General features: G+C 36.2%; 3 protein-coding genes and 1 non-coding gene across 4 annotated transcripts; 3 read left to right on the top strand and 1 right to left on the bottom strand.

The window, feature by feature from the left end:
• The first annotated feature begins 684 nt into the window (after positions 1 to 684).
• Positions 685 to 1580, top strand: LOC142522606 (cyclic dof factor 4-like). Its single transcript, XM_075626100.1, has one exon. It carries the CDS (start codon positions 945 to 947, stop codon positions 1425 to 1427), a length of 483 nt encoding a protein of 160 aa, XP_075482215.1. The 5' UTR covers positions 685 to 944; the 3' UTR covers positions 1428 to 1580.
• Positions 1581 to 14801: 13221 nt separating this feature from the next.
• On the top strand, positions 14802 to 21388 carry LOC142522056 (uncharacterized; the record flags this gene model as incomplete). The annotated part of the gene is made up of 11 exons (XM_075625225.1): positions 14802 to 14985; positions 16408 to 16537; positions 17173 to 17240; positions 17345 to 17415; positions 17643 to 17910; positions 18135 to 18294; positions 18380 to 18435; positions 18539 to 18591; positions 19378 to 19546; positions 19639 to 19736; positions 20607 to 21388. Coding segments are annotated over 11 exons (1374 nt in total), but the record flags the coding sequence as incomplete, so codon positions are not given.
• Positions 21389 to 21543: 155 nt separating this feature from the next.
• Positions 21544 to 22874, bottom strand: LOC142522800 (senescence-specific cysteine protease SAG39-like). Its single transcript, XM_075626339.1, has 2 exons — positions 22368 to 22874; positions 21544 to 22217 (listed from the first exon to the last, which is right to left on the bottom strand). Exons 1-2 carry the CDS (start codon positions 22801 to 22803, stop codon positions 21628 to 21630), a joined length of 1026 nt encoding a protein of 341 aa, XP_075482454.1. The 5' UTR covers positions 22804 to 22874; the 3' UTR covers positions 21544 to 21627.
• A 1346-nt stretch (positions 22875 to 24220) lies between these two features.
• On the top strand, positions 24221 to 24291 carry TRNAG-GCC (transfer RNA glycine (anticodon GCC)). Its single transcript has one exon. It is a non-coding gene; the product is annotated as a tRNA-Gly (tRNA).
• The last annotated feature ends 833 nt before the right edge of the window (positions 24292 to 25124 follow it).

Genomic DNA, 25124 nt, shown 5'->3' with positions numbered 1-25124 from the left:
CACACATAAATATAAAATTTACAACCTAATTTTAATAAAATAAATCATGTAGGATCGAAAAATTGTCTCTTTTATCTCATAACAAAGCACAACTCAAGTCTTTTTAGATTATACAATTACTGATCAAACATCGTGCCTCAACTGTTTCTAAATAGGAGAGTTTAATTTCCTAGAAAAATCTATATTATAATTACTGCACCACCTTGGAGTACATAGGGATTGACCATGTGCATTAAATCGTTATTCATAAAAATTTTGGGAAATTTACGATTTGTTAAGATAGTATAATTCAAATATTTTCAAAGATTTATTCATTAGTCCAAATATAATGTCACTTCACATCATCGGGGGTATTAGTTTGCTCTTCTATCCATAGGAATATCAACATATTGCCATGAGATAGGTGAAAGTCGTCGAATAAATATAAAATCAAAGTTCATTTATTAAAAAAATTAATTTTACTTGCTCCCTTTTTAAGTGAAAAAGACTGACAAATAAATATATTAAAAAAACATAAAATTTGTTAAATCTTTAAATTGAGAATAACAAAATTTATCACCAATCAGACGCTTGCACATGTAAAGCATTATATATATTTTTTAAATGATGTTTCAATTTATAATTTGAGGCAGACTATTTTGGTTGTTTTCTTGTACTTTTCATTGCATAGATAACTGATGTCTGAAATTTGTAACCCTAATATGTAGCAGCATATTAATTATAGTGTTAGAATGGCAAAAGTTCAAATATGAGTATATATATTACTATATATACAAACAAACCAAACCCTTCCAACAACAATCTTCGTCAAGACCAAAAATGAACTTTTGCTCTGTGTTTTAACTTATATTTCCCAAGATCTGTTCTTCATCAACCATGAACACACTCTGCAGCAGCAGCAAACCCTAATCAAGTATCATATTATTTTATCCAGAATCAGAAACATGGCTGAGGTTCAAGAAGACATGAACAAATCATCATCGAGAATCAAGCTATTCGGGGCTACGATTTCTCTGAAAGAGAGATCAGACGATCACGAAGAGGCCAAGAAAACTGATCCAACGTCTGAAAAGAGACCGGACAAGATCATCCCATGCCCAAGATGTAAGAGTATGGAAACCAAGTTCTGTTACTTCAACAACTACAATGTTAACCAGCCCAGACACTTCTGTAAGGGCTGTCAAAGATACTGGACCGCCGGCGGAGCCCTCCGAAACGTTCCCGTCGGCGCTGGACGCCGGAAGTCCAAGCCACCGTGTGGGGGGCTGGCGGCGTTGTCGGAGGGATGCTTGTTCGATGCTTCAGGGATGCAACAGCTGGATTTCGATGAGGTTGTGGAGGAGTGGCAGGTGGCGCAGAACGGCGGTCTACGGCAACTTTTCCCGACGAAGAGGAGGAGATGCGCATCGAATAGTCAAAGCTATTAATGATCGTCCAGTTTGTCATGTAGTTTCCCAGAAGGAAATAATTATTATAAAATATTAAAAATAGATGTTGCTTAGTTGCTTAAAGTAGCTTCTTTGTTGTACATACAACCTGGCTTAGTTTATAATTAATAATATTTATGTGTTATCGATTAACCCTTTGTCCTAATTATTTTTTCCTGATGGCCATAGCCTCATTGTAATATACATAATGGGATGTTGAATGCATATTTAAGAAAATAATTTTTAAAATATCAATTTTAATAATTTTCATGTAATATGTAGGTTGCAGACTTCTGCATTAGCTCGAGAGTTTACTCAATATACATCAAAATGATAACGTCGAAGAGTTCCATCGTCATTAAAAAAAACCATCATGTTGATAAGAGAGCGTGGATTAGGGAGAAACTTTTGGTAATAATGAAACTAAGTCATCTGCCGTCCAGTCTTGATGAATTGGTGTAACGGCATCGGTCCCATGTGATAAACAATTATCTACTAACATTAATTAATTTTATAAATTAAATTAATGGTTGCAGGCATGGGATTAGATTTCCAAATCAAATTTGAGCTGATCATGACGATTAATAAAATCGATGGAATTTGACGAAAGAATATAATATATTGTGATATATAAATAATTGAAACAGAACAAAGTGGTTGGATATATATATCTTCATATAATATTAAATCAGAGAGTAAGATAAATGAATAATAGGACTAAGCTCAATCATGAGTCGAGTTTTCTTCTTACCAAGGAGGCGATATTATTGTTTTTATAAATGTGAGATTTTCTTTTGGAAAAATACGATTTTTCCTAATTTATTTTTGTCTATATATAATTTGAGTTTTTTATGGTGTCAAAATTGAGTTTTAGTCTTAAGTTTTTCATATTTTGACAATTTAGTCTTTTTCTATTCGTGCAAAAACTTGTGTGAGACGGTATCACGGGTCGTATTTTATGAGACCCGTCTCACAGATAAATATTTGTGGGGTCCCTTAGCTCCTAATCGTTATTACAATGCAATCTGATTAGGGTTAATTAATTACAGCGAAAAACGAGTTTAAATTTTCTTTACAATGAGCCCAAATCATTTTATTTGAATACTAAAAATAGCATCTCAATTCATAAAACATGCCCACACGTAATCAACACCAATCATATACAAACAACTCATATCCTCGGGACATGCCCCGGTATATAAATACATATACATATATACTGGGAACAAGACATAAACATAAAACCTCAGCCCAAGCTGTGGCTCCCTCCAGAAGTACCCTCTCCGGTCTCCTGATATCCTGGAGTACCTGCCATTGTCCACACACAAAGACAACAACAGCCCCCCTTGGGGGTGAGCAAAGCTCCGTATGGAACAACCAATCATATATACCACAGATATCTAAGCAATGATATATGGTATGCAATGCATGTATGTCGTGGAGGTATCGGGTCAAATGCCCATCCACTGAGCACATGTCAGAATCAATCGAATCGCTATCAAATCAATGCTCGAGCTGGCACACCGGCCAATATGGGATACTCGTATGATAGCGTCGGCAAAGCGCCATCAAATCCCAAATCTCATATCCAATCATATGGGGCCACAATTGTCTATGCTTTACGGGTCATATAATACCGGCATAGCGATTGTGTTCACAAACCCCAGAATCCAATCCAATCATATCAAGGTATCCAAGGATCATAGCTCAACGTGCATGTCATGTATCGATGTATGCATAAAATGATATGTGTTAACAAAACATTTATTTTATACATCGATATTTCAATCTCAATGTCATGTATGCCACATCAATCAACAAATAAGGCATATAGACACATAATCTCATTCCAATCAATCAAATCAATCCGACATATATCATATAATACAGATACCTGTCGTATGTTACCCGGTCGCAACATACCTCAATTCTTCGTTTCCAGTTGATATAGCCTGAAGATATTGATATTACACTTTATCTACATCAATAACATACTCATTCCAATCAATAACATACTCCAAAATCATTAATATGAGTTTCAAATATCATTTGAAACTTCAAAAATTCATATCAAATCCAAATCATATCATAATTCAATTCCGACTTCGAATATGAGTTTCTTGTCGGTAATTCTGCTACATATAGGAAATTCAACTTCAAATACATGCTATTCCAGCACTTTGATCTTTCAAGCTGCTGGAACTAGAAGAAAATTACCTCAGTTAGAAGCCCTCGACGCGAAGATCACAAATATATAATTTGTTTCGCGTTTAGACAGCGTTTCGAAGTCGATTCGGACGAAAGAAATCGAATTCTCTAACTTTCCCTCGAAGTTGCTGAAATGAAATGACGAAGGAAAAGAAGAAAGAAAGCATTCTTATCTTCCACCGCTTCGGCGCTCGGGCGGTAGAATTCTCGCGCCCGAGTGCGAGACATTCTGCCCCCGACTTTCAAATGCACCGCGCTCGGGCGGTCAAAAACTACCGCTCGGGCGCGGCATGTTCTGTCCGAAGACTCAAAATTTCTACATTGGCGCTCGGGCGGTCATTTTCTACCGCCCGGGCGCCACTCGTTCTGTACAATTATTTATTTTTGTACTGTATTGGCGTCCGGCCCTTTCAATCGAGCTCTTACAACGTCAATTCATATACAATATTCATTTCTCAATTTCATTATCATAATATACATCAAATGTATAATCACATATCAAATCCATAAATTATCGATAATCACTTAAGATTTACGATAACACGATACACGGTCCTTACATTTCTCCCCCTCTTAAAAGATTTCGTCCTCGAAATCCCAAACATTTCCATATACATAACATTGGCAAACATACATATGTCACCAGGTTATAATACATATCAAAACTAAAATCAGTAAAAGGATCAGAATACATCGAATACAATGGAACAGATGTTCTAGAATCAAACAAATGCGGATATGAATCTCGCATTTTGCTCTCCAATTCCCACGTTGATTCTTCAACACCATGTCGTGTCCATTGCACTCGTACTAAAGGAATCGATTTGTTTCTCAATATCTTTTCCTTTCGATCCATAATGCGAACATGTTGTTCAACATAGGAAAGAGAAGGATCCAGTTCAACCTCATCAGGTGCAAGTACATGTGATGGATCGGGTTCATATTTCCTCAACATAGAAACATGAAACACATCGTGAATGGCAGATAGAGCTGGTGGCAATGCCAATCGATACGCAAGATCACCAACTCGATCAAGAATCTCGTATGGACCAACATATCGAGGAGATAACTTTCCTCGCATACCAAATCGAACCGTACCTCTAAAGGGAGATATTTTCAAAAACACTCTGTCACCTTTCTGGAATTCCAAGGGTCGTCTTCGTTTATTCGCATAACTCGTTTGACGATCCTGAGCAGTTTTCATCCGCTGCCTAATCAACTGAACCTTATCGTTCATTTCCTGTATCATTTCAGGTTCAGTCAATTGTCTCTCACCAAACTCATCCCAGAATAATGGTGATCTACATCGTCTCCCATATAGAGTTTCAAACGGTGCCATACCGATACTCGTCTGAAAGCTATTATTATAAGAAAATTCGACCAATGGTAAGGCATCTTGCCATCCCATTCTGAAGTCCATCACAATCGCATCGCAACATATCCTCTAGAGTCTGAATCGTACGCTCGGTCTGGCCATCAGTTTGAGGATGATAAGCAGTACTCATAGCCAAACGCGTACCCATCGCTTCCTGAAAACTACCCCAGAATTTAGAAGCAAATCTGGGATCACGATCAGATACAATCGAGACTGGCACACCGTGCAGTCTCACAACATTCTCAATGTATAAACGGGCCATTCTCTTATAAGGATAAGTCCGTTCATACGGAATAAAATGCGCAGATTTCGAAAGCCGATCAATAATCACCCAAATAGCATCACAGCCCTTGGGCGAACGAGGTAAATAAGTCACAAAATCCATAGCGATATGTTCCCAATTTCATTTCGGGATTTCAAGACTATGGAGCAATCCTCCCGGTTTCATTCTCTCGGTTTTTACTTGCTGGCAGACAAGACATTTCGAAATAAACTCAGCAATGTCCTTCTTCATACGTTTCCACCAGAATTGAGGTCTCAATGTCAAATACATCTTCCGACCTCCAGGGTGAATACTGTATTTGCTACAATGTGCTTCACGAAGAAGAGCAGATTTCAAATCAGAATCATTAGGGACTACCAGCCGACCATTAATTCGTAAAGAACCATCAGAAGAAATCTGGAATCCAGATTGATGTCCTGCCGATACCAGTTCTTTCGACTTTTGGATCTGAGCATCGCTTCGTTGGGCCTTTCGTATCTTCGATATCAAATTTGGCTCAATTTGCAATGCTGAGACAGTAACAGAATTCCAATTCGAGTGAAAAGTCCAGCCAGAAGTACAAATATCCTCATGTACCTTGGCGACACAAACAGAAGTTAAAACAGAATCGTAAACTTTTCGACTAAGGGCATCCGCAGTAACATTCACCGATCCAGGGTGATATTAAATCTCACAATCAAAGTCCTTCAAGAGATCCATCCACATGCGTTGCCTCATATTCAAATCAGATTGAGAAAGGAGATATTTCAGACTCTTATGGTCCGAATATATAACAAACTTTTCTCCGTACAAATAATGGCGCCAAATTTTCAGAGCAAACACAATGACGGCCAATTCGAGATCATGAACATGATAACGTGTTTCATGAGATTTCAATTGACGAGATGCATAAGCAACCACTTTTCCATGTTGCATCAAAACACAGCCCAAACCTTTACCAGACACATCTGTACATACCACAAATCCTTCGGTACCTGAGGGAATAGTAAGCACAGGTGCTGTGGTCAATCTCGTCTTCAATTCAAGAAAACTAGCTTCACGTTCATCTGACCAAATGAATCGCTGATTCTTCTGTGTCAGTTGAGTAATAGGTTTAGCTATTTTCAAAAATCCTTCAATAAAACGACGATAATATCAGCCAAACCCATGAAGCTACGGATCTCAGGAACATTCGTAGGTCTCGGCCAATTCAATACAGCTTCGACCTTAGCAGGATCAACAGATATGCCATGTCTTGAAATAACGTGGCCCAAAAATACCACTCTGTCCATCCAAAATTCACATTTGGACAATTTGGCATATAAATGACTAGTACGAAGAGTTTGAAGTACCAGTCTCAAATATTCAGCATGCTCCTTTTTCGATTTCGAATATACAAGAATATCATCGATAAATACAATAACGAATCGGTCCAGATAATCTCGGAAGACACGATTCATTGAGTTCATAAAAATAGCAGGAGCATTCGTAAGACCGAAAGGCATAACCAGAAATTCATAGTGGCCATACCTCGTACGAAAAGCAGTTTTGGGCACATCTTCGTCTCGAACTCGTACTTGATGATACCCAGAACGAAGATCAATCTTCGAGTATACAGAAGTACCTTGAAGCTGATCAAACAAATCATCAATACGAGGAAGTGGGTACTTGTTTTTCACAGTAGCCCGATTCAATTGCCTATAATCAATACACATTCGCATCGTACCATCTTTCTTTTGAACAAATAAAACTGGAGCTCCCCAAGGTGATACACTCGGTCGAATATATCCCTTATCGAGAAGATCCTGTAATTGTTCTTTCAATTCTTTCAATTCCAATGGTGCCATGCGATAAGGAGCTTTCGAAATAGGCGCAATCCCCGGCACAAGATCAATACTAAACTCAACTTCTCGATGAGGAGGAAAATCAGGAATCTCATCGGGAAATACATCTGGGAATTCTTTCGCAACAGGAATCTCAGATAAAGAAGACTCCTTCTTCGAAATATCAATAGCGTAGATAAGATAACCTCCATCTCCGCTAGTCAACAATCGGGACATTTCCAAGGAAGATACCAATGGAATTTTGGCTTGGGAACCCTTGCCATAAAAATTCCACTTGGGTCCATCAACCGGTCGAAATCGAACCACTCCATGACAACAATCAACAGTAGCTCGATTCGTCATCAAGATATCCATGCCAACAATACAATCAAAGTCGTGCATTGGGAGGACAATCAAATTCAAGAACATCACATTATCCTCATATATTAATACACAATTATGCACAACTTTTTCAGACAAAATAATCTTCCATGCTGGCGTGGCTATCGACAAAGTGTCATACAACGGGGTACACTCAATATCGTGAGATGCAACAAATGCATGAGATATGAATGAATGAGATGCTCCTGTATCAAATAAAACACGTGCAGGATAATCACAAAGCGTGCAAATACCTGCAATCACGCCTCCAGGAGCTTCTCTCGCCTGATCCTCAGTCATGGCATACACTCTCACTTGAGGAGGAACTTGGGTACTCTGACCACCCGGTCCTCGATATCGTGGGACACTCGACTGCTGAAATGATGGAACAGGAACAGTAGGTCTCGTCATACCAGGGCCACCTCTAAATCCTGGCTGGGGTTGAGCAGAAGTCGTACCCCTGTTCGGACATACTCGAGAGAAATGGCCTTCCTGCCCACATTGATAACAAGTACCAAACATACCTCGACACTGCTCGATAGTATGTTTACCCCCACAATGGCTACAATAGGGAGCAATCACAGGACTCCCTCTCTGTGATCCACTAGAGCTCGAAGAAGACGAAGAAACAGAACCAATCTTCTTAAACTTCTTACCTCTCGGCCTCAAAGTAGGCTGCTGAGCTGACACCGGAGGTGGAGGAGTATACTGTGGACCTCCTCTCCTAAGTCCAGCCTCGGTTGCCTTGGCTCGTTCAACTGCATCTGCGTAGCTGGTAGGCAATCCAGAAACAACATAAGTATATAAAGCAGGATGTAATCCATTTACAAACCTGTTATATTTTGCCCTCGCATTCCCAGCTACGTGAGGTGCATACTTCAGTAAAGTAGAAAACTTCGAAGCATACTCTGCAACAGACATCGTTCCCTGCTGCAGATTATTAAATTCATTCTCCTGTGCAGTATAATAAGATGGAGGAGAATACTGCTCCAAAAACTGGGCCTTGAAGACATCCCATGTGACTTCAATCCCGGCTTCTTTCAGTCCAATCTCAGCGGCTTCCCACCAAGATTTAGCTCGGTCTTTCAACTGATACAAAGCAAGTTTCAGTCTCCGAGCCTTAGAATACTCAACAATATTAAACAGGTGCTCGATATCCTTTAGCCAGGCCTCAGCTCTTTCAGCACTCTCAGTGCCAAAGAACCTCGGTGGTTTCAGATCCTGGAATCGAGCCATCACTACATCCATGGACAATCCTTCAAATTGCCCAACAATCCTCTCAGTACTGCTACTCGCAGATTCATTTGTGAGATCCATCTACAAATCAAAAGATGAATATCACAATTTCATAATCTCATCATCTCATATCATCAATCTCATCAGATACTTACTCGAATCAAATCAAGTAGGAGCAAGTAATACAAATAATTCAAACATAAGCGCACAATTCATTTGTGCCTATTCAAATGTACACAAAACTCAATCGAGCATTCCCAGCTATGCTCTGATACCATCTGTGTGTGGGGCTCTTAGCTCCTAATCGTTATTACAATGCAATCTGATTAGGGTTAATTAATTACAGCGGAAAACGAGTTTAAATTTTCTTTACAATGAGCCCAAATCATTTTATTTGAATACTAAAAATAGTATTTCATCTCAATTCATAAAATATGCCCACACGTAATCAACACCAATCATATACAAACAACTCATATCCTCGGGACATGCCCCGGTATATAAATACATATACATATATACTGGGAACAAGACATAAACATAAAACCTCAGCCCAAGCTGTGGCTCCCTCCAGAAGTACCCTCTCCGGTCTCCTGATATCCTGGAGTACCTGCCATTGTCCACACACAAAGACAACAACAGCCCCCCTTGGGGGTGAGCAAAGCTCCGTATGGAACAACCAATCATATATACCACAGATATCTAAGCAATGATATATGGTATGCAATGCATGTATGTCGTGGAGGTATCGGGTCAAATGCCCATCCACTGAGCACATGTCAGAATCAATCGAATCGCTATCAAATCAATGCTCGAGCTGGCACACCGGCCAATATGGGATACTCGTATGATAGCGTCGGCAAAGCGCCATCAAATCCCAAATCTCATATCCAATCATATGGGGCCACAATTGTCTATGCTTTACGGGTCATATAATACCGGCATAGCGATTGTGTTCACAAACCCCAGAATCCAATCCAATCATATCAAGGTATCCAAGGATCATAGCTCAACGTGCATGTCATGTATCGATGTATGCATAAAATGATGTGTGTTAACAAAACATTTATTTTATACATCGATATTTCAATCTCAATGTCATGTATGCCACATCAATCAACAAATAAGGCATATAGACACATAATCTCATTCCAATCAATCAAATCAATCCGACATATATCATATAATACAGATACCTGTCGTATGTTACCCGGTCGCAACATACCTCAATTCTTCGTTTCCAGTTGATATAGCTTGAAGATATTGATATTACACTTTATCTACATCAATAACATACTCATTCCAATCAATAACATACTCCAAAATCATTAATATGAGTTTCAAATATCATTTGAAACTTCAAAAATTCATATCAAATCCAAATCATATCATAATTCAATTCCGACTTCGAATATGAGTTTCTTGTCGGTAATTCTGCTACATATAGGAAATTCAACTTCAAATACATGCTATTCCAGCACTTTGATCTTTCAAGCTGCTGGAACTAGAAGAAAATTACCTCAGTTAGAAGCCCTCGACGCGAAGATCACAAATATATAATTTGTTTCGCGTTTAGACAGCGTTTCGAAGTCGATTCGGACGAAAGAAATCGAATTCTCTAACTTTCCCTCGAAGTTGCTGAAATGAAATGACGAAGGAAAAGAAGAAAGAAAGCATTCTTATCTTCCACCGCTTCGGCGCTCGGGCGGTAGAATTCTCGCGCCCGAGTGCGAGACATTCTGCCCCCGACTTTCAAATGCACCGCGCTCGGGCGGTCAAAAACTACCGCTCGGGCGCGACATGTTCTGTCCGAAGACTCAAAATTTCTACATTGGCGCTCGGGCGATCATTTTCTACCGCCCGGGCGCCACTCGTTCTGTACAATTATTTATTTTTGTACTGTATTGGCGTCCGGCCTTTTCAATCGAGCTCTTACAACGTCAATTCATATACAATATTCATTTCTCAATTTCATTATCATAATATACATCAAATGTATAATCACATATCAAATCCATAAATTATCGATAATCACTTAAGATTTACGATAACACGATACACGGTCCTTACAATATTCGTGAGACTGTCTCAATAGAGACCTACTATTCTTTTAGAAGACCTGATGTCGCACTGGACATGTGCCCATTACTTTGGCATCAAGTTAAAGCCTAATCAGAATCACATCAGTGTCATTTCGAAAAAAATATAAAATCACAAAAAGTCACAAACATAGTAGATTAAGACTAGAATTTGACAACACAAAAACCTAAATTGCAAATAGACATATATACATGATTAAAATTATAATTTTATCTTTCTATTTTTTGAAATTGAAATTAAATATAATAATTATCACATAGATTTTATCTAGAAAAAAAAAGATGAGGATATTGGCATGAATGTGACTTGGTAAAATGTAAATTTTCAAGCTTAGACTTTAAAAAAATATTTAAATTGATTGATCATCTGCAATAATGAAGCTTTTAAATAAAAATTATAAGGTGTGGCGTAATTATTACAATTATAATATATAATTATTAAACAACATAATGGGATCTGATCCCCAAGCATAAAGAGATATATAACAAGAATCACATACGAAAAGAGTTGACACTTTAATAAGCAAGCATTGAAATACTCAATGTTAGAATATTATATTATATTTTGTTATACAAAGTTTAATTTAAAATAAGGAGTTTGTGATGTCTGCGTGAATCTATAACCAGCCTTTAAATGTAAAAAGATTGTTTAATTTACATAATAAAATTATGTATACTTTAAATTAATATAAATTTAATAATGATTTGATTAAATCAAAATTCATGAACCAGCGTTCAAGGGGGATTTCGAAGTTGTCGATTATTAACATTTAAATTTCGTATAGAATTTGGTGCGTGTAAATAGTTTGAAGTATTAAATTTTTTTGAACATTTATTGCTTTGAATTATTTAATCAAAATTAATTTTTAATATATTATTTGACGTATAAGTTATGAAAGTAAAATATATTTTATCACTATTTTTAGAAATATGTATCTTACTCCTATTTTCAAGGAAAAAATATTTTTAGTCCTTGTACATTTTTATTAATAACTTTTGGCCCCTAAACATTTCACATTTCAAATTAAGAATTTCGGGCGGTAAATTTTTAAAATATTATATAATTACTCATTCTTGTTAATTTTATGGTTGAATATAACGTTAAGAAATAACGTATGATATTTATTGAAGTTTTTGAACCGAAAGTATTTTCAAAATTTTAGGAACTAATATCGTGCTTGTATGGTAGAATGAAATATATTATCTCCTGTTCCAATTAAAGAACAATTCAATGCATGCATGGATACAGGGACGTAGCCAGAAAAAGTTTCGATCCTGGGCTGAGCTATCATCATTAGTTGGAGAATGCTCATCATTCGCGAATCTTTGATACTTGACCATATGTTGTTCATCATGGTTTGAGATCTCATCATTAGTTGGAGAATGCTCATCTCCAGTCGATGTACTAGCTTTAGGATTAAAATATGAAAACATATTTTTTTTCTTGCCTCTTTGAGCTTCCATTGTAACATACACCATTCAACACCAATTTTAAACAAAAGCCAACAAGAAAATTCTGCAAATTCAAGAAAATTTAGTAAGACTAACTGTAAGAAATGAGTATGACATTTACAAAATCTTGAAAATGAGTTTTTTAATGACAGATTTAATGTTCCAAAATACTATAATCCAAAGGAAAGGATTGCATATAAATAAATATCTCGTTATAGTGTACCAAATGAAATCCTCAGAATGCCTATATACTATATATATTCAACTTCCCCTAACTTTTGATCTCCACCAGTCACCACATAATTGAAACCAACAACAAAAATGGAAACCCTTCAATCATAGAGGCAACAATCTTCGACAAACCAGCAACAAAATTAATTGGAAGGAAAACAAAAACAAAAACAAGGCAACAATCATCGAGAAACCAGAAGTTGCACAAAAAAATGAAATCTGGAAACACCCAAAATCGACGTCCTTAAAAACATATACCACAAGCAGCAACAATCATCGAAAAATCATCATAAATCTGAAGCAAACAACCAAAAATAACAGACCTGAAGGGCAGCGCGCGGAGCAGAGGATGAGATCATGCGAGGATGAAAGTGAAGGAAGTGTACACACACGTAAATGAGGATGCTGAAGTGAAGTCTTAGGTTTATGGGTCGGGTGGGTTTTGGGAATATATATGTGTATATATTAGATTTTTACTTAAATTTAAAAAGTGTATTTTAATTCAATAAATAAAATTAGAATTTTAGCCTCATTTTCAAATTAAATTATATCTTTAAAATGTTATTTTATTTTATTTTTTAAAAGTTGTGGACTAAAATGTGGGCTAAAATGGACTAAAATTTAAAAAAAGGAAAACTCAATTCATATTTTTAAATAAGCCCAAAAATCAAGCCTGGGCTGGAGCCCATACAAAAAGTAAAATATGATTTTGATTGAAGAAGAGAGACATTATTGTCTAACACAGTCACAAATGATTGCCAGACAGAGATCAGAGATACCCTTAAATAATAAATAACTAAAGTTTTTCATTGTTGTCAAAAAAATGGCTAAGAAAATTACTAACTATATTTTAATTATTTAATTTTATATCATAAGTATACTTTTATGCTTTCTTTCTAATTTTGTGGATGCCAATTATGAAATCAATTTTAGATAAATTTTATGAAGAATACGAATATATATTTCAGCGTAATTTAATGCAGTTGAAAATTATTTGGAAAATAACATAAATTAAATTTATAAACTACCCTTGCAAGTAAATATTCAACATCTATAGTTTTTATTACAAAAATTATATGAAGCACTGAGAATAAGTGAAGACTCGATATAAATGATGTCCTCCAAATAATATTGGCTACTTCTGCATTGGTAAAGAGTAAGACAAAGGCGTGCCCTGGTTTTAGCTGGAAGAAACCTCGTCCTCTCACCAAAAAAAAAAAAAACAACTCGACGAGACGAGGTCTTCACTTCACCATCTTTAGGAGGGTTGTAGCATTCAGATCATGTAACAGTCCACAGACACCGAATATGTAGGAGCAATGCCTTCCACTTGATTGTCGAAATTGAATGCGACTGATATAAATTACTGCAAAGAACAAAAATTTAAGTTCATTACACAAAACAAAGGAGTAGAGATTTTCGAATGATATGGAACAAAAGGTGCTGACCTACAACCCACCTCTGCATCCTCGCCGCCAGCTTTTGCAAGCCCATCTACTTTTTAGCCTTCTTCTGATGGGAAAGGAAATGAGTAAAGCTAATTTGTAAGAGCATAAAACAAATTTGGGAGCCTCTTTTATGATGCACGAGAACTTAAAGTCTCAAGCAAAAACCAGAACATTTGAATCAATAATTTATGCATATTTGAGGCAGTATGTGCTGGCCATGTGACTGCAGTGAAGTAATAACAAGGTAGCAAAAAGCTCGCGAAATCAAAATATAAGATGTTAAAAGCTTACAAGTCGATTAAAAACTATCAAAGACTAAACTTTTTGAAACGGTTGAGCTATCTCTAATTCTTTACTGCGTGATAGACGAGCTTACCACTACTGTAAAATCTCATAAGCTCTTGAAATTTTCATCCGAACAAATAGAGAACACATTCCAGTACTAAACATTCATGTGATATTCTTATTTGACACTCAGTCTCACTCCCAACAGGTCGGATAACTTCTTCTTTTCTTAACATTTTCACAAAAATATATCCATATAATACTCTTGAAATTTCAGATTACATTATAACTTTGTTCCTAATAAGATTCATTTCCTAGCATTACTTTTTTCAGTGCATTACATGCTATTCCACTCGCCCCTTTTGGTGAAGGTCCTCGCTTTTCGATCTGGTTTCCCTACTTACGGTGGACTTTATTTTCAGCTAAATCCCTATCCTTCATACAACAGACGATTGTGCATTTCGCTGTAATAGTAGTACCTTGATGTGGAATTAAAGAACAAAATGAAAACTCACTTGAGACAATACAATATCTCTTGTCCCCCAAAAACATATAAATCCTAAATATAAATTTTATTGTCAAATGTAATGGTAAGACACAGAGGATAAATTTTCTTGGAAAAAAGCGCAACAATAGCCAGCTGTCGTCTTCTTATTCTTCCAATCCCTGCTCCGCCTGCTGTCCTTCAACTAATTCTTCTTATCCTAATTGTTCGTATCGTTGCCCAGGCCATGTCTGCAATTCCACCACATTCTCAGGTGAGAATTCAATTTTCGATTTCGTTTCATTCTGTGAGAATTGATTCACTGTTATTTGGGATTTTTTTTAACCATTGAATTGTTTAAGAATGGATACCGCTTTTTTTTTTTTTTTAAGGCCCTGTGATCCGTGTTACTCTGTTCCTAATTAGACTATGGAAAATGTCGATTTGCTGAGTTTTACTCCATTGGGCTTGTGAGTGTTTATCAATGGAATTTCATTCTGTTATACTTATATCCGTTGTTTTGTATGTCCGTTGATTATAGTGGTGGACTGGTGGTTCTCTCAATTCTCAAAGATGGAAACTTTGGAAATTTTTACATAGTAGTTTAGCTGGTAGATGGGTTGCCATTCATGGATTTTAATTTTTTATACTGTTTATATTCAGTAGAATGGTCGAGAATTTGGTGAAATATTTGATTTTGCTCTTGTGTGGAGCCACTTTCCTCCTCTCCTTCCATTCTTCTTCTTGCATCAAGATTGCATTTGAATAAAAGTTTTTTTTTTTTTAAAAAAATCGTCTTTTATAGGAGAAGCTAATATAAGAGGTTCTTAAGAAGGCGCTTTTATTTTTTTGATATTTTTTTAAAAAAAGAACTTTTACTGAAGCCAGGAAAAGTGGCTTCTACTAGTTAAAGAAATGAATTCATGAGGGAAAATTGATTCATTCATCGAATGAATACAAGAACATAATCTGTTCTCTATATGTACTGCAAATAAATCTAATAAAATGAAAAAGAAAATCTATTATTTCTGATGTGTTGTTACAACAAGAAAATGGCAGAACAAATATTCCCTCTAACCGACCGGAAGGGATCCTTTGTGTTTCTTGAACTCGTGCACTCGGACCTTCTCTAATATGTGATGGGCTAGACCTGCAATCATATGAATCGGGCTTGTGTTGTTTGATAGATTTGAACTTGAATGAACTGAAGTAATATTTGCATGGACTACTTCTAATGAGTCTTTTATCTCTGCCTAAGTGTATTCTTTATAAATAAGAGAAAAAATTCATTCATGCTACTGCATACAAACTTTAAAACTACTACTGCTTTTTAAAATAGGCAAGCATATTGAAGTTTTTCTTTAAGCTGTGACTTCTGTACCCTGACTGACCCGATACATTTATTATCATACTTGATTATTTTGAATGAAGTCCAATCAAACCCAGCTCCGCGTACCGTGAGAAAAGCATCTTATTACATGAAATTCTAGTTTATCTTTGTTTAAGTTCAATCTTTCACCCTAATTTAGTATCCACTTCGACTAATTTATAAATCATGCTCGCTACTAGTTATATTGTTTTGATAATCAACTAGGTTGTAGTTTATAGAGTTTCATTATTATTCAGTATATTTCTTATTTAAGAGCTTATTTATCTTCTTTTTTTTTACCTTCAAACATTACCCTCAACGTTGCAGGTATAAAAAATAGCCTGAGGGCTCACGCCATTAGTACAACTCAGGGAAATCTTGCATCTCCTAGGTGCATTGTAAAAATGGAAGATCAGCCTGATCATCTTCTTGTTCTTGTTCATGGTATCTTGGGAAGGTATCAATATTTTTGTACACTAAAAAAGGTTGTAGCTTCTAAAGTACATGTAATATCAACCTATCAGTTGCTATTGTCGGTAATCTTGGTGTAGAGCGTTTGAAGATTCTATTGCTTGGTCTAATTCATCCTTAAATTTCAGTGAGGATTCTCTCATATTACCATGCAATCCTTCGGTGTTATATAAAGCACAATTGGTTCCGTTCTCATGGGCGGTGCTGGTTCATTTTTAAAGTGGTGCTGGTTCATTTTTAAATTTGAGTCAAGGGCATAACAGTAACTATGACAGATTCTGACTTCATTTTCACCTTCCACGTCCCGCCTTTGTGGCTTATTGTTTATGCTAACATAAAAAATTAACTTTTGAGCTCAGTTATGCAAGTTTGTCTAGATTTTTCTTTGTTGGCATTCAAATACTTCTACTCATACCACTAGCTTCTGTTCCTTTTATAACAGAGAAAGAGGATGAAAAAACTTTGTTGATTCTCATTATTTCCTTGATTCTTATACTCCAGAGAATTCATTGATTATTTTCAGAAGCAAAAAAAAAAACTTGAGAAATTTGGTTTAGTGTATGATTTATATTAATGTGCATGCTAATTATTGACCTCGGCTAAGGTTTTGGAAAATTGCAGCCCGAGTGATTGGACTTATTTTGAAGCAGAGTTGAAGATGAGGTTAGGAAAGAAATTTTTGATATATGGTATAGTGTTTGCTCTAATAAAATATTCTTTCATAGACTGGCATGAATACCAATGTATTCTTAAGCATTCATTTTATTTAATTAAATTGTCTTCTCATGTGCAGCAAGTTCGTGTAATATGTACACCAAGACATTCACTGGTATTGATGGAGCTGCAAAAAGACTGGCAGATGAAGTAAGCTTTTGAATGAGTCCTTCGTAGGCCTTATTGTAGGCCAGCTTAGCATAAGCTTTGAACAGCTGACGTTTGATCTAGTATCCATTTTCACAACCCTCTGGCTGCTACCCTTGTCTTTAGGTGTTTGGTCCTGGTGGTGTTCATAATATATCTCTAACTTCAATAATGTACGAAGATTGTTTTAGTGCAATTTGTTTTTTTTTTCACGTTATCCAAATAAGCAGGTCACATTAATTGTGAAGAAGACAGAAAACCTTAAAAGGATATCCTTTTTGGCCCATTCTCTTGGTGGACTATTCGCAAGATATGCAATTGGTGTTTTATGCTCGCCTAGTGCCGCCTCTGATCAATCTTATGATACTGGTGGCTGTACTGCTAAAGACTTCAAAACTTTGCATGGTTCAAATAAAGGTTTAATTGCTGGGCTGGAAGCAACAAATTTTATTACCCTGGCAACACCTCTATTACCTTATATTTGTGTCTTTTTTTCCCGTATTTCTTCGTTTTGAAGTTCACTACATCATTGTATCCTCATAGTGAATCCAATCTGTTGTTTTAAGTAGAATCTCACAGTAGATTTATCTGGTCCGCCTCCGCGTTTTACTTTTGGAAACAATCGATGTGTGTTCAAGCGAACATTAATGTGTTATAATGATTGTCATTGGTTGTAGTTTGGAACCGGACCTCCAGATTGTTAATTATCTTCAATGATTCAGCTTCCATTCTGGGTGTGCCTTTCTTGGAGAAACTAGCTGTTCCAATAGCCCCCGTTTTCGCTGGCAGAACTGGTAGCGAACTCTTTCTTACAGATGGGAAGCCCAAAAAACCTCCTCTCTTGTTACAAATGACATCGGACTGTGAAGATGGAAAATTCATGTGAGTCCTGCAGCCATATATAACATTCTTTGAGAAACTTCTATGTTTGCTCTGTTCAAACTTATCATGGTGGATGGCCTTGCAGATCAGCACTTGGTGCTTTCAGATGTCAAGTTCTTTATGCTAATGTCTCTTTTGACCGTATCCAGTAATTTAATGCTGTTCAATTGGCACTAAAACACTTTCCCGTTAGTTGTTGGATTCTCTGTTTTATAGATAATTGAATTTTTTTAACTCAAACCAGATATGGTTGGTTGGCGGACATCATCCATACGAAGGGAGATAGAACTTCTCAAGGTAATTCCATAGTTTTATTGAAACATTTTCCCCCAAGTTTTGTTATATTGAGCTTTGAATACTGATAGAGCTTTAGGTTGCATATGGATTAAAGAATTTGACTCGATTTGATTTCAAATCTACAAGTCAAGTCCACTATATTCATTTATTACAATATTAGAATGAAGGATTTGAATTCTCTTGTGTTGTCGAGCACATTATCTTGTTTCAAAAATTCACTCTCTAACGGTCATTTCAAAACCATGTGATGAGGGAGTTGAAAACTCTTGTGCTGCACAAGTATATTTTTTGTTTCAATTTCAATTTCAATCCACTCTCTAACCTAGTCGTTCGAAATTTATGCATTCCAAATCGTTTGAAATCCTCCCACAAATCCAAATACTTTCATCCAAACATAACCTTAGCAACTCAAATTCTATTCACACAGAGAAATCATGTATCTTTTCCTTTTTTTAAATTTTTTTTTTGAATTTTCGACATAATACTCTACCCTTCTCAAGGGTCCCTTCACCTTTAAAATATTTAGTTAATTGGGGCTTGTTAATTCAACATCTCGCACCAATGCGTTGGAACTTTTTATCAATCTGAGTCTGTTTGCTGAGACCATCCTACAACTTTTGTTAGGCTTTCAACAACACACGGAGACTTCCGTGAAGGATACTGTAGTTGCATTTCTATGGGTTTCTGATTTTCTTTTAAGTTGTGAAACGATTACATGATCTGAAAGCTTAGGTAAGTTCATATCTCGGTGAAACTTTTTATTATTTTCATCTCTATCTTTGACAGCCTCCTAGTTGGTCATTGGATGGCTACAAACATGTTGTATCCGTGGAGTACTGTCCACCAGTTTTGTCCGATGTACCAAAGTTCCCTCCGGAAGCAGCCAAAGAAAAGGAAGCCGCTCAAAATGAACCAAGCACACAAAATACAGTTGAATATCATGAATTCATGGAAGGTAACTAATTAGTCTGCAGTAACTGAACCTGACAGCTTTGTCAAGTCATGTAATTTTCTTAAGTTAATGGAAATGAAATTTTCTTATGACAGAGGAGATTATACATGGTTTACAACGAATAGGATGGTGGAAAGTCGATGTCAGTTTTCATTCAGCATTTTGGCCCTTCTTTGCGCACAATAATATCCATGTAAGCATGACCCATCATTTTTTTATGTTTTTTTGAATTATTCTCGGGTTCTTGTATGATTATTTGTTAGCCAAAATGCCAACAATTATAGAGCAGTAAATGAAAATAAGATCATATAGATACAGACAGAGTACTAAACAAAAGCAATATGCAACTGGAAATATAAATATCGAGTATATAAATTAATAGGAAACCAGTATATCAAATTGAGGCTTGTACGAAGTACAGTTTCTTAAAACAAATTTGTCCCTTCCGAAGGTGCTTCGAGGATGAGGACGAACAACTCTTTCTCATGATACAACGAAAAAACCATACAACAACTTAACACGAAGTAATTATACCGACGAACTGAAAACGTACATTCACTTTATCACCAAAACTTAACGAAGACCACATGAAAAGCTAACAATATGAAATGCATGAGATTGTTTGAGTGAGATTTGAGTGTGTTTGTAAAATATATTTTTATAAATAAATTGAGTAAATGAACACACTATTAATAAACTCCAAATTGTACTCCAAAAGTCCCGCAAGATTAATCAAATCAATTAATTTTGCAATTAACTCAAAAATATAAAAAACCTAAAGTTACTAACAGAAAGTAGACCACGAGGAATCGAAGAATTACAGATGAACTTACAACTCTTGTTATGGGGATCATATTCATCTCGTTGTGCTTCTATTGAATCGAGAAATAAAATAGGTTTGATTGACCATATTTTTTATATTTGCTATATATGTAAGGCATTGCATTCCAAAAATCTCCAATTAACTCAAGCCAAAAAAATTCTTAACATTCATGGGCAATAATTTTCATTAAAATTTTAAATTTAATTCAAACTTTCAACATTATTATCTGGCGATTAACAGGTGAAAAATCATTGGTTTCATAATGCGGGGGCTGGAGTGGTCGCTCATGTAGCTGACACAATTAACCGACAAGAGAAGCAACAGGACGTTTCCACATGCATTGCTGCTTGCTTGTAGCTGGTAGATCACCCCTGTCAGATAAAACGGTCAACATTTTATTTAGAAATAACCACATCACCTCTGTGTATAGCGGTATCTTGGTTATTGACAGTATCTTGGTTATTTACACTGTCAATAACATTTTTTCTAGAATGTCACTAGTCAATTTCTGGAGAGTAATGGAGAGTGGGGGGTTGCCATTAGCAGCCATGATTGTGGTCATTGTAATCATGCTTGCAATATTTTGAATATTACAACTGTCAACTTCCTTCTGTAACTTGTAAAAAACTTTTGTGATAATGATGATGGTTAAATGAAACATATTGCTTAACGTATACCATCTAATTTAGAAAGAGCTCTTTTCGTTTCGCTATCTCATACAGAGCATCCCATAAAAAGTTCCCTTATCTTCCTCAAAACAGCTCCAGTTCGATCATAGCAGAGAAGAAAGTTCCGATCATAAAAAATACGGGATGAGGCTTTTTTAAGGGTACCGTCATCATCAGGTTTTCTCCATGGGATGAAGTGATTAAGATTTCTGTGAAGCACGAGATACATGGGATTTGAAAAATGATTGTCACACTTGCGAGTTATGACTCCGATGATGGTAGACTGTTAAGAAAAGAAGCAATCAAGAAGCTCCAAGAAAGTGAATGCTAAGAAGTTGATGCTGTGAATCAACAACACTTTCCTGGTTGATTCGTTCACTCACTATCATTCAGCTAATCGGTAATTATAGTTCTTTATTTGTCTAAGATATTGTATGTTGTTTCGAGCCTCTGCTATACAGTGTGATTGACGTCGTGAGAAACGGGTATACGTTTCTTGAGGCATACAATTATTTATTTTAAGGATATCTTCATATATATATTATAATGACAGGGTAAAACCTTGTACAGCTTTATTGTAAGTTTCAAAACCTTTAAGCTGTTGGATAACAAGCTTCCGTGGCAATCCCACATAGCCCTTCTTTAGCATGGGTATCCCTTTGCATCTTAATGTATCCTTTCTCACCCCATTCTGTTCCCCACGAATTCTTGACCAACCAATACTTGGTTCCATTATCAGATACACCATAACCAACCGCAGCAACACCATGATTTAGCGAAGTTCCACAAAATCCAGTAAAAACTCCACTAGAGTAGAACTGGAAATCTCCATTAGCTTCTATGCCAACAGATACTGGTTGGTTAGCCACAGCTTTCAGCAATGAGGACTCGCTGTTTTTTGGGACCTTTTCGTAACCTTTAATCTGGACAACATGGGAGGCTGCCTTTTTTGAATTGCAGGTTCCATCAACTCCTTGGTACGGATAGTTTGCTTCGGTTGTGAGTCCTTTGTTTTCGAGGATGAACTTAAATGCCGTCTCCATGAAACCGCCTTTACAACCTTGGTCTTCATCTGCTCTGTCACAATCCATTAGTGCTTGCTCGGATAAGGAAACCAGTTTTCCTGCTTTGAGTTGGTGGATACCTTCCATGGCTGCAACTGCTGAGAAAGCCCAGCAACTTCCTATTGTTTTATTTATGAAAAATAAATTCTGAGTACCATTGATTACAATTGGGACAAGAAGAATTGTTAAATAATTATTACACACACACACACACAAAACCCAACACACCCACCCCACCCCACCCCCATATGCACTTTTATTTTTCTTACCACAGTTGCCTTGGTCCTTAACACCTGTGACAGCTCCCTTATCTCTCCAGTCCATGCTCGTTGGTACTGATGTTACGTTCTCGTATCTGAATGATGTAGCCTTAATTGTCTTTGGACGAGAGCCCTTTTTGTATCCTGTGTAGGATGCTAAAAACTCCTGTTTTGTTAAATCAGCAAACTGGTTTACAGCTAGCTTGTAAGGCCGAGTCCCTGCTTCATTGAAAGATTCAATATATTCCAGATTCTCCTTGAATATTTTGAATCTCATCGCCTTCTCAGCATCATCATTATACACACGTCCATATTGTTTAATCCATTTATCATATCTTTCAGCCATAAGTCCATAAGGAATCGGGCGAGCTATGGCTTGAAAAGCCCACAGCTCCAATACGATCAATGCAGCAAAAAACACCTTCAAGAAGGGTGTCAAGGCCATTCTTGATTGTTGAATATAGAAAAGCAATGTATTTGATTCTTGATGCAAAAGGAGAAATGATGTGAATCCATTAAATCGGGTGGGAGGTATTTATATATTTCATCGAGCTCAATATTCTTCAGCATGGCCACTAGAATTTGCAGTAGGTTACCTATGTCCCCAAATCCAGATCTTGTAGGTTTAAGTGGAAAAAATCAGAATTCAGTTCCGTGGATGCTGCTCCAATTTATCAAAATGCCAATGAACTGCTGTTTCATATAACTATGGGTTTACAGCATAGTTTTACAAGGTAATTAGTAGGTCATCCACAACAAATTCGTACCATAACAGGCAAATATTACCTGAAATTTATCAGCTCAGTGGTGTCCTATATCGAGAGAAGTAAAGAGTCCTAAGTGCAGTTTAGCCATAAATTGAATTTGGCAAAAAGCCTGGAACTGTCAAATGTATTTGCAGGTAAAAACTTCATGGAAAAACATAGCGTGGAAAGCTGACATGGAAACCATTGAAGAGCGTAACTCAGCTACTTTCAATACTAACCTAAAACTCCCCATACACTCGATCAACCCAACAAGAAAGGAAAAAGAAGAAAGAAGACTGGAACCAGTCTAAGAAAGAAGTTTAAATCAAACAGCATAGCTTCCATATAGCAAGATGAGTAGAAAAAATGGTTTTCTATTGAATATATTCACCACCAAGAAGAGCCTCCACGTGCAGTCTACCTTAAAATCAAATAACTACTAAAATGATCAAAATCTGTATCAAAATACAGATAATTTATGAAATAATTAAGGATAAACTAGTAATTTAAATATATTGGGAAAACTAATAAATGAACACAACTCAGTTCAACGAATGCGAGTGCTCTAGTAGCTGAGTTTTGATTCAAGTTCAGCTTTTAACCGTGGCACTCGTTGTAGCTCGAGTCACTTGCATGTGAGGGAGTGGATTCGCCAACATCTCTGCTAGGTAGAACAAATTTTGTAATTTTTTCCATGTTACAGACGAACAAAAGAAGATTTGTTGAAATAATGGGTTGGGTTTGTAATCGGAGCTTCATACATGGCCCCCCAATAAATCACCATAATGAAATTACCAACTGGAAGAAAAACCTGTTACGTTGAAATACCGTAAAAAATTATATAACAAATTACGAACTCCCTGTGTATAAATAAATTATATTATATTATATAGATTTTCAAACTATCATCGTTATTTTTGAGAAAATGAAAGAACTTTTTTCCTTCCCAGTTTGGGGAAATTGTTACAATCGGGAGAATGTGTTGTTAATCTGTTTTGCTTCATTTTTTGCTAAACAAAACAAAACAAAACAAAACAAAAATGAGGCAGGGAACAAGCAAGTCAAAGACGTCAATTAACATAGAAAATATATTTTATTGAAACCTGCTTTCAAAAAGCACCAGTGGTCTAGTGGTAGAATAGTACCCTGCCACGGTACAGACCCGGGTTCGATTCCCGGCTGGTGCATTTTTTTTATTACTATTATATTAAATCGAAGCTCAAATTGAGAATGGTATTTCGATTCGCGTTCATTCATATCCACCACTTCTTTGGACGACTGGTGTGTGCTTGAGTCCCACCCATCGCTCTTTTTAACCCAAATAAAAGAAATGATTGAATCGGAATGGTTCGACTTTACTTTTGGTTGGTTTGGTTTTTGAGATTATTTTAATATTATTTTTTGGATTGATATGATGCAAGATTTGAAAAGATAATATCTATATTGGATATGACGAGATGTTCTATGTAAAAGAGTGTTTATTCATTAGGAAGATTGCCAAGGATGATAATGTGCGTCAAGATAGGTCAACGTACGTTCATTGTCAAGTCTTTATGAGGAGTTTGGTGTACAAGAATTTTGTGAGAAGAAAAAAGAAAATGTCCAATTTTGTGTTGCGACAACCAGTGACACAAGATTCTGTCGGTATCATTGTATTCATTCTGATTTCGAGGGTTTCAATTGACAGTTGTGAACATGCATTCAAGCATCGCGATTCATTCCTCGGGAGAGAAAGGTGACGTTTTCGAAAATAAACAATCGCAATTTTCGAAATGAGTTTGAAAGGTGGATATTATATCGATATCGTACCGAAATTTTGGTATACCGGATTTTTTTTTTGTAAGAATGTTATGTAATTAGCGAAATTTCGGTACAATATCGATATTTATTTTTCGATACGATATACGGTATTCTGTGAAAAGCTGGATATATCAGGCTGAACTAAATCTATGTACATCTAATATCACTCTTCTAAATGGGAGCCATTTAAGCTTATTAGTCAATCTATACATAATTTTTT

The sequence above is a fragment of the Primulina tabacum genome, chromosome 13 (genome assembly GCF_025594145.1).
Source record: "Primulina tabacum isolate GXHZ01 chromosome 13, ASM2559414v2, whole genome shotgun sequence".
Taxonomy (NCBI): domain Eukaryota; kingdom Viridiplantae; phylum Streptophyta; class Magnoliopsida; order Lamiales; family Gesneriaceae; genus Primulina; species Primulina tabacum.
This window is presented reverse-complemented; position numbering and strand designations above follow the sequence as displayed.